This window comes from Dermatophagoides farinae, chromosome 3 (assembly GCF_024713945.1).
Source record: "Dermatophagoides farinae isolate YC_2012a chromosome 3, ASM2471394v1, whole genome shotgun sequence".
Lineage (NCBI taxonomy): Eukaryota > Metazoa > Arthropoda > Arachnida > Sarcoptiformes > Pyroglyphidae > Dermatophagoides > Dermatophagoides farinae.
In genome coordinates, this window is record NC_134679.1 from 5381586 (window position 1) to 5392192 (window position 10607).

Here is a 10607-nt window from a genome sequence, read left to right on the forward strand (position 1 = left end):
CTGATCAATTGCAATAGGTTAATAGTAGTAGTAACATTATCAATTTTAGATCATAAATCATTTGTTTTTTTTATTTTCTTTGTCAAATTCACAACAATTAATTGAATGATTCCATTCAACTTCTTTTTTTTAGTCTAAATTTCTCTAATATCCATACGATTGATATGATACTAGAATCGGAAATCAGATCTTTATTTCAATTACATAACAGAAGATGCAAAGTCTTTCCCATTGGATTCTTTTCTTTTTTTTTTAGATAATTTTGATTTGAATTTGAATTTCTTTTTTATGCTCGAATGAATTTTTTTTCTTTTTGAAAAAAAGTTTTTATGTTTTTCTCTTCATCATTTTTTTTTCTTTTTTGATTTATTTTTCATCATTCAATCAATATGATTTATGAACAGTGTGCATTCAATCAAGTCAATTAGAATAGAAACTATTCGAATCAGAATATTCATATTCATTTATTTGTTCATCATACAATTTTTTTTTTGCATATAAAAGATGTGAAAAAGGGTGATGAAAATGAAGAATGTTTTTTTTTTGATTTTCAAACAAATTTCCATTAATACATGTGTCTGTGTATCAGATTTTGCTCTGGCGAAAATAAAATTTGAATTTTTTTTTCTAAAAATTAAATTAAAAATGTTAAATTTATTGATGATTCTAGTCATATCATGTCGTCTATGAAAACGAGGTAGACAACAACAACAACAACAACAAAATTCTGAAATCATTGAAAGAATTGATTGAATTGATCAAATAAATGACCAAATACTTTTTTTGTTTTGCTTCTGATTATAATTTTCACTTCATTTGCAAAATTGAAATTTTTTCCAATTCAAAAAAAAAATCTGAATATAAACCTGATAAACAAAAACAAAACGTTTTCACAAACTCGACATCGTTCTTTGTTCACATTTTTTTTCTATCAAATTCAATTTGGTTTGCCCGAAGTTATTATGATTATTTTTTTGTTTCGATTGAATTGGATTTTTATTTATTTTCATTTAATAGAAGTAGAATTCTACTATAGTATAGTGAGTAGTAAAGTTTGGTTGGTGACAAAAGGATAGAACAAAATTGTATTGGCGTTGTTTCAAGAAAATAAAAAGGGTTGTAACGAACATAACCACCACATTAATAGGGAAAATTTTTTTTTCGACTCTGTAATAGGGAATATATATATATTTATTTTGTAGATATAAATTTCAACAAAAATTTCAAATCATTAGAGTAGAAGTTTATTTTTCAATCATCCATATACACAACAACATGACAAACGAAAGGTGAATTGTTTTTTTTAAAAATATTAATAACAACAACAACAACACACAGAGATCTGTTTCAAGATGATTTGGCCATTCGTTAGAAAGAACGTAACAACAAAGTTGATTCTTAGAATTTTGTGTGTGTATTACCATTTGTAATTCCAATCTATCTAGATTTTTGCTCCAGATGTTTCACATATATGAAAGCCATTTTCAAACTTTTTTTTTTGTTTTTCACATATCGTTCATTATTCTATTTCATTTAGCCTACTTCCCTCCCCCCTAAAAAAATAATATAAATTTCGAAAACACAAAAATCATCCATAGAGAAATGATGTTTTGCTGTTAATGAATATACAAATACATGATGATGATGATGATGAACATTCCAATCTTTTTTTTCTAGTAAATTATAATATCAAAAAAAAAAAAAATATTTATTTGTCAAGTTAACATTTTTGTCATCATTATTATGATGATGATGATGATAATTATCACTGGAATTGATTTGATTGATCTCATAATATTCTAATCATCATCGTTATAATAATAATATATCATGAAGCAAGAAAAAAAAATAATTCATAATGTCAATCTCTCACTATGTTTGAACTTTTATCATATCTAACCACCCAATGGGGGAAAAAAAACTTGAAATCATCATATTTGACATCACTCGAATTTGTTGATGTTGTTGTTGTTGTTGTAGTTTTTTTTCTCGCATTTTCCATCCACCAACATTTATGAAAATCAATCTCCCTTCTCATTATTCTTTTTTTTTTGTTGCAATAATAATAATGATGGCCATTTATTTTTTTTTCTTGTTTCATTCCCGCTTCAAGCTGCTACTGGATTCTTTTGGAGTTAAAGTTGAAGATTTTTTCCATCATCATTTTTGTTACTTGAGTAAGTTCAAAAAAAAAAAAAAAACAAATTTGAATTTCATATGTGCCATATGAACCGCAACAATCCAAAAATGATGATTGTATTACAGATTTGAATAGTGGTGGGTCAATTGAACCAAAAAAAAAAATGTTCATTTTCTCTTTCTCCTTATTTTTTCCAACTTATTTTATAGTTGTTGGATTGTTTGTCGTCGTTTACTTTAAATGATCCAAAACAAGAAAAAAAACAACAGACATCATCAAAATTGCATAACAAGATCAGAGACACTTTTTTGCTTTTCTGGTTCAAAACACACATTTATTCTGGAAACATATCGATAATGGCCGAACGAAAAAATTCATTAGGAATGAAAAATTTTTTCAACATCATCAATAATAATATGAGCTTATTATTGGACAATAATAACAATAACAATTCATTTGATTATATGGATGGATTTAGTATTGAAAATTTTGAAATTGGATCAAAAAATTTACAACTTTGTCTACTAATATTATACAGTATTACTGCTGCATTGGCATTGTTTGGTAATATTTTATCTATATTCGTATTGATGAAAGGCAAACGTAGTTCACGTGATCTACGATTATTTCTTGTCAATCTTTCATTATCCGATGTATTGATGGCCATTTTTTCAATACCATTTACATATACACATTTTATAATGGGTCGTTGGATATTTTATCCACCACTTTGTCCATTTATACAATCAATACAAATTGTTTCGGTTTTTGTTTCAATCTACACACTAACAACGATCGGTATAGATAGGTATGTATTTTTGATTATTAATCATCATCATTGGATTTATGGAATGTGCGTTTTTTTCCATATTTACTTCAAATGCATTTATTCTGTAATCTATTTTTTTTTCGTTTGGTCCAATGAATATTCGTTATCCTGTGGCTGAATGTTTTTCCATTTATATTTATTGGAATAAAACTGCAAAAAGCTGCGGGCATTGTTGCTGTATGCTTGATATTATATAATGAAATAACCAATGAATGAATAGAAAAAAAAGAATCATTACAAATCATATTTAGTCGAAAAATAAATAGATGTAAGAATGAAAAAGAAAAAAAAATAATCAAATCATAGTATGAAGAAGAAAAAATTGATCCATTTATAAAATGACAAATTCAACCTACATACCTTTCCCCCCTGTAGCTAAACATTTCTAGTCTAGTTATCAGGATAATAATAATGACCATGCATTTAGAATGATTCATAATCACATCATAAATCTTGTAAATATAACGAAGATGGAGAAAATGAAAAAACTTTCGTATACTTGTTTGTGACCAGAGAACATGGCTTTTTTAGTTTGAAGAATATACCACAAGCATACACACATTTCTTGCATGAAAAAAAATAAGCTGGATGTCGTTGAATATCCAAAACATTTTATTTTCAGATTTCCAAGAATAATCCATTTGTTTGTTTGTTGACATTTTATGTCATTTCATTTTTAATTCATTGATTTCTAAATAATTAATTAGAAATTTTTTTCCGAATGATTTTTTTTCATTCATTCATTCATTTATTCACATAGATACATTGCAATTATGAAACCGTTCAATGTGAATTTTTGGACAAAATCATTTGCACCAATCATTATTGTCATATTAACATGGCTAACCGGTGGCTGTTTAGGTTTAATGATATGGTTCTATTCAAATGTTGAACCATTTGTTATTAATAATGTTACATATTATGATTGTCGTGAAGTATGGTCTACCGAACAAGATGAACAAATCTATACGGTTGGATTATTTTTATCTGTATTTGCATTACCATTATTATGTTTGATATTTTTCTATGGATCAATATGTTATAAATTATGGTATCATTGTGCACCGGGTAATGCAAATGCTGCTCGTGATAGTGCACAATGTCAAGCTAAACGAAAGGTAAATTCTATGTAAAATTTCGAATGAAAATTATTCAGAATTTTTTTTTTTCATGTTCATCAATGATATAGGTCATTAAAATGTTGATAACAATCGTTGGATTATTCGCCATTTGTTGGCTACCATCGCATGTATTTCAATTGATACGTGTTTTTAATAAAGATCTATTATTACGATTTATTGGTAATGATGCTTCGAGTCCAAAATATCTGACAATCGTTATATCATCACATTGGTTATCGATGGCACATTCATTTGTTAATCCAATAATTTATTCATTTATGAGCGATAATTTCAAGGTTTGTCGTTATTTGTATATTTATCCATGTTTTTTTTCTCATTATTATTCTTTTCATCGATTTTTGTATCATTATTTTAGGCAGATGTTAAATATATGGTCAAAAAATTAATGCTAAATCATGGCTGTTGTCATCATTTAAGTCATCAACGTCAACGTAATCATCATTATCGTCGTGGTCGTCATCGACATCATCATGATGATGATGATTTTGATAATTTTAATGAAAATCAACTTCATATTCGTGTGGATGATCAAATGGACACGATTCCCGATTATGATGTGGGCGATGATAATGATAACGATGAAGACGAGGATGAAGAAGATGAGAATAATGGAAATGGTACCAGGAGAATTGAAATGATTGTACTAAATACTCAAAATAATCATCAAAAAAATCGAAAAAAAATCTATTCAACAACCCCTATTAATTAGTGATTGTATGTAAAAATTTATCATTAGAATCAAACTTTAGATTCAAATTTAATCAGCAGATTAGACAACGATATGTGTGTGCTTGTGATTAGTTTAGAATCATTACAATTTTTTTTTTGGCCTACAAACAACTTGTATGATATTTTAAAAGTCAACAACATAAATAGAAAAAAAACTGGAATCTCGGAACTAAAAAAAAAAATCAAGATCGAGATTGGAATTTGAATGGGAAAAAAGTTAAACTTTCAAACATTATATAAAAGTTTGTTCGTTATCGGGAAACAATCTTATGACGGAAACGAAAAAATAAACAAATAAAAAAAAAAGATTTATAAGTTACGAAGAAAAAAAAACTAAATGAAACAATGAATTAAATAAACCTCAAGCTTTCGTAGTTTGCAAATAATTCCTTTTTTTTCTGTTTCTCATGTTCCAAAATAAAACATCATTTCACTATTGAATCGTAAAATGTAATCGATCTTTTCATTTTACTAGGGATGACATGAAATTGAAAGCCGAAACCGGAAAAAAAATGTTAAAAGCAACTTTAAATGATGGTTATTGTATGCTACCGTTTTATCGATTTTGTCATTCATTCAATTTGTGCATTTGTGCAAAGAATCAAAAGTTAAATTCGACTTAATACTGGTTTAACGATGTTATTTTTTTTATATATTGAGTTGGTTTTTGAGAAAATAATAGTTTTTCCTCTCAAGACGATCACATCAAATATAACAATAGAATTTGATATATTTTTTTATTTATTTATCTTTACTATTTACTTCGAAGCTTCGAATTTATTTTTATTCGATTGTATCGATATAAATCGATATTGTGATCATTGAAAAAAAATGATTTATTAATTTTCATTTTTGAATGTTAAAATTACAATGATTTTAATTGAAAAAATTTTTAAAATTTTATTGTTTAGAATCTTGAAAACGTTCAACAATTTTTGTTGCTAATACAGAATTACTGGCAGCAATAAGATTACCTTTGTTCGGATCAAAATTTTCACCACTAATACTGCAAATGAAACCACCGGCTTCAGTGACAATTACATAACCGGCTGCCATATCCCAGATTTTTAAACCATGCATAAAATAAACATCAGCAGCACCTTCAGCTACTAAACATAAACTAACACAACATGATCCAACACAACGAAATCCTTGACATTTCCAATAGATCGAATCGAATAGTTTATCGGCGAAATTCGGACTTTTTGGAAATTTGAAACCAACCGGAATTTCTGTTTGAATCAATGCTTTTTCCACTTCATTGATCGATGATACATGAATCGGTTTTCCATTGCAATGTGCACCACCGTCTTTGATTGCACTATATGTTCGGCCCAAATGTGGACAATCGATTACGCCCAATACTAATTTTTGTTTGATTGCCAAACCAATCGATACTGAACACCATGGTGAAAAATGTGCAAAATTCATTGTCCCATCAATCGGATCGACAATCCATGTTGGTTCATCCCATGCTAAATATTTGTTGGAATCATTAACACTTTCTTCACCAATAAATCGATGTTCAGGATATCGTTGTTTCAATGAATCAAAAATGAAACGTTCAATTTTCACATCAACTTCGGTGACCAAATCTTTGACATTAGATTTAATATTCACTTCAAATGAACCTTTACGATGCCATTCAATAATCATTTGTCCAGCTTGTTTAGCCAAATCGATGGCAACATTCAGATATTCATCAAGTTTTTCCATTTTTTGGAATCTTTGATTATTATTTTGGAACAACAATGAAATCAGGTGTTAAGGTCATTTGTTGGCAGTTTTGGCGCCGTCTATCGAATAATTTTGGTATTTTAAATGAAAATTCAAACAACTGTTAATTTTTAGTTTTATTTATCGATTTCAAATTGAAAATTAATTAATAAATTTAATGAAATGGTTATTATTGATTATGACATGAGCCAAAACAAAGTATGCGAAGAATGAATATATAGTGATTAATTTTTTTTTTTTTTTTTTTGGTTTTCCAGATTTAGTCATATGAAATTGTAGGCGAACTAATTAATTTACATCAGAACATCATCCATCATTTCGTCTGGTACTTGTTGTCCATTTAAATCATCAATATTTTCATTTTCTTCAGATTTCATTCGCCATTCATCAAGATCACGATCCAGATCATCGGCTGAAATGTTTTGGTTTCTATTGTTATTGTTACTGTTGTTGAAACGTCGACGTTGTTGTGAATAATTATTACCACGATAATTGTTATTTGAATTTAAATTATTATTCTGTCGTCTAGAGGTAGATGTTTTCGATTTTAGAAACGATGTAAATGAATCTTCATTTTGTGAATTAATCATTGTTATGTGCAATGGTTCACCATCAAGTGGAACACCATTTAATTTGTTACGTGCAGCTATGGCTTCATCACGACGTTCAAATTCTACTTCACCAGTGCATAGACTTGTACCATGTTGATCATAATGTACGAATGCATGATTCAGATTACCGTATGTTATGAATAATTCATTTAGATCTTCAGTGGTAACATTTGGTGCTAGATTCGATATATGCAATGTGCCCGATTGATGAAATGATGATCGATTTCGATCGAAATTCATTGGTCGTGGGCGATTCTGTTGAAAATTGAATGGACGTTTAGGCATATTCCGATTGTAATTATTACGGCCACCATTATTAAATGATCGATAACCATTTCCACTATTAAATCGATGATTGTTTCGATAATTACCAGAATTTCTATTGAAACTATTTTGATGATTATTCATTCGTCCACTACCACCTCCTGCAAATTTTCTGGGTCCACGGATTTTATCCATACGGATAATTTCATCCAATGACATGTCAATCTTTGAATTTGAATCGGTATCCATTTACAATCGATTTTTGTAAATTCGTAAAACTGAAAATCAAAAGAAAAACCTTTAAATAATAATTTATTTTTTTTTAAAGAAATCATAACAAACCTTTTGGAAATTCTAACAGCAATAATTAAAGAAAATCAATTTTAAAATTATGAAAATGTCACGATTAGGAATAAACAAAAAAATTCTTTCCTTGCGAAACAAAATTCTCAAAAAGCCGCTCGAATTTGATGACCAGAGAAAAAAAAAATTTTGGACTCAGGCTGTTTTTATAAAACGTTCATAAACAATGTTACGGAATCTTCGAGGCCATCTGGTGACTAATTTTATAACTTTAATGAAAAAATTCGAATCATTCGATAAATCCATTTTTTTTCATTATCGATTTTGAAATCTGTTTGATGATTAAAATTTGAAATTTTCAATTCATTATCAATCATGATGATAATATTTGATGATTGTAAATCATTTAACCCGAATAACCGTACAAAATTCAACTATTGACATGGATGACAATGCACAAATCATATATCATATATCATACGTGATTTAATTTTATTGAATGTTTTTTCAACTCTTGCCTGAAGAACAAACTTATAATTAAATCAATCAATTTAAACTGTTCATATCGATCAAATCCAATGAAAGAATTAATGAAGAATTCTGAAAAGTAAATCGATTTAGATCCTATTTTGTTGTTTTTCACGTTCGAATCATCTGCTGCATTATGAACAACAATTATAACCCGATTCTAATATAAGAACGAAAAATCAACCAACCATGAACATGGATTTTTATCTACAACGATTACGATTACCATCTCCTAACGATTTTTATCATTTGCATTCATAATCATTATATATCTTTATCATCGTCAACGACGACGACGACAAAAAAAGAAATTTCTTACATTTTCCATTCATCTTCAAGTTCAGTTAACTTTTCTGTTTCAATGTGAATGATAATTGAAAAATTCAGCAAATAATCAATCCTAAATGAATGAAAAAAAAAATATTTCATCATCATCATCATTGCCGTAATCGTCGTCAACTTTATTACATTTTGCATCATCATTTTATTTTGTCAATATGTCCGAACCGTTATGATATTTTTTTTGGTAGTGGTTGCTGCCGAATTCGTTTGAAGCAACCATTACCATCATCATCATCATCATTATTGTCTAAATTTCCTGTTCATCTTTACCTATATATTTATTCGTGTGTTTATTCATATGTCACGGCAGTACGCCTTCCAACAACAACAACAACCGAAATAGAAAAAAATGTAATAATAATAATTGGCTTTTATGATCCATAACCGCTTATTTGATATACATTCAATCATACGTTTGTTTGTTCCTCATGGATACAACAACAACTATCTGTTGCCATCAATGTTGTTCATTTGTTTTTTTTCTGTTTAGTTTATTTGATTTAGATTTTTCCATATTGACAGTAGTTAAGGAAATTGTGATTTTTGAATTTGTTAAACTAAATATCCGTTTATGTATTGAACAAAATATGGAAAAAATTCATCATAAATTGTTTGATGTTTGATATTTGTGTGCGTTACTATGTTAAAATCAATCAGATAAATGTTTGTCGTGCTTGTATGTTTGTTAATCATCATGTTGATTATATGGCTACTTCAATGTTGACAGATAAAACCAAATGAAATGATGGAACTAAACAATGTCGCTCTATCAGAGCTGCTAGTTTGGATTGATTGTGGTTATGGTTATTATTGGTGATGTTGATTATTGTAATGATCATCATCATCATCATCATCATCATCATTATAATTTAAATCATAATCATAATATAATAACCATAGGCAACCAAACAAAAAAAATATCACATCGATCATTTGTTCCAAACACACTAATAATAGATGAATGATCATCAGTCATCAGGCTATGTCGTATTTGTAATTTGATATCATAGTTCCTTATTTTTTCTCTGAAAAAAAATCTTCATTTTTCTCTACTAATAATCATAATGACATATATGATTTTTGTAGCGCCACTGTAAATAATCATCTATATTTTGACATTTGTATGGTGAATGTTTTTCTGTGTATTTGTGTGTGTGTGTGTGTGTGTATGCTGTCAATCTTGTTCATTTGGCGACATATCAACGACACATCGACCATCAGATTCATCGATAATAGCAATGAAAATGTTTATTAACTTATTATCGATGGAAAGTGGTGGAGATTAACCGCCAAAAAAAAGACCGATCGATATTTTGGTCTGTTTGATTGATTGATTGATCGATCGATTAATCTCATCTATCATCTTGGTTTTTTTAAAAAGTTTTTTTTTTAATATCCAAATTTTTTATTACCACCATTGTGTCTCGAGAAACATATAAATATTTTTAAATGTCTTCTATTGTCAAAATTTTTTTTAATTATCATCAGTGATTACTTGGAATGATTTCAACACTTAGAGTGGATTCCACCAGTCTCTCCCTCTCTCTCTATCTCTCTTTTTCTGTATAATAATTGATTTTAATTTCAAATTTAAATCATTTATTATATGTGTGAAGGCCATTCTTTTTTCGTCATTCAATAATAATAATAACAATTGTTATTTGTGCGATACGATATGATAATGCCACAGATTTATACATAATATAATCAAATAAACATCCTAATAAAACGACGTCTTATTATAGTGATATTGTTGTTTCTTTTTCTTTAAGAAAACCAACTAAAATCATTGGCCATCATGAAGCAATCATTTATAATTGAACCAGTATTAGATACAGCCGATATGATGATTATCGATACGGAAAATGACAATTACACTGATCATGATAATGATGATCAAATTCAATTATTTCGGTATGAATTTGAACAACTACAGCAACAATTTTCATCTATTAAAAAGCATTATAGCCGTATATTGAATG

General features: G+C 28.2%; 3 protein-coding genes across 3 annotated transcripts; 1 reads left to right on the forward strand and 2 right to left on the reverse strand.

Annotated features, from left to right (window-relative positions):
* Nucleotides 1–2021: 2021 nt before the first annotated feature.
* Nucleotides 2022–5183, forward strand: LOC124495288 (prolactin-releasing peptide receptor). The gene is made up of 5 exons (XM_047058639.2): nucleotides 2022–2177; nucleotides 2350–2948; nucleotides 3730–4087; nucleotides 4159–4386; nucleotides 4467–5183. The coding sequence occupies exons 2-5, from the start codon at nucleotides 2497–2499 to the stop codon at nucleotides 4818–4820; spliced, it is 1392 nt and encodes a 463-aa protein (XP_046914595.2). The 5' UTR covers nucleotides 2022–2177; nucleotides 2350–2496; the 3' UTR covers nucleotides 4821–5183.
* A 475-nt stretch (nucleotides 5184–5658) lies between these two features.
* LOC124495290 (inositol monophosphatase 1) lies at nucleotides 5659–6653 on the reverse strand. The gene has a single exon (XM_047058642.2). The coding sequence runs from the start codon at nucleotides 6554–6556 to the stop codon at nucleotides 5741–5743; it is 816 nt and encodes a 271-aa protein (XP_046914598.2). The 5' UTR covers nucleotides 6557–6653; the 3' UTR covers nucleotides 5659–5740.
* Nucleotides 6654–6684: 31 nt separating this feature from the next.
* On the reverse strand, nucleotides 6685–8019 carry LOC124495289 (uncharacterized). Its single transcript, XM_047058641.2, has 2 exons — nucleotides 7795–8019; nucleotides 6685–7730 (listed from the first exon to the last, which is right to left on the reverse strand). The coding sequence occupies exon 2, from the start codon at nucleotides 7699–7701 to the stop codon at nucleotides 6871–6873; it is 831 nt and encodes a 276-aa protein (XP_046914597.2). The 5' UTR covers nucleotides 7702–7730; nucleotides 7795–8019; the 3' UTR covers nucleotides 6685–6870.
* Nucleotides 8020–10607: the final 2588 nt, after the last annotated feature.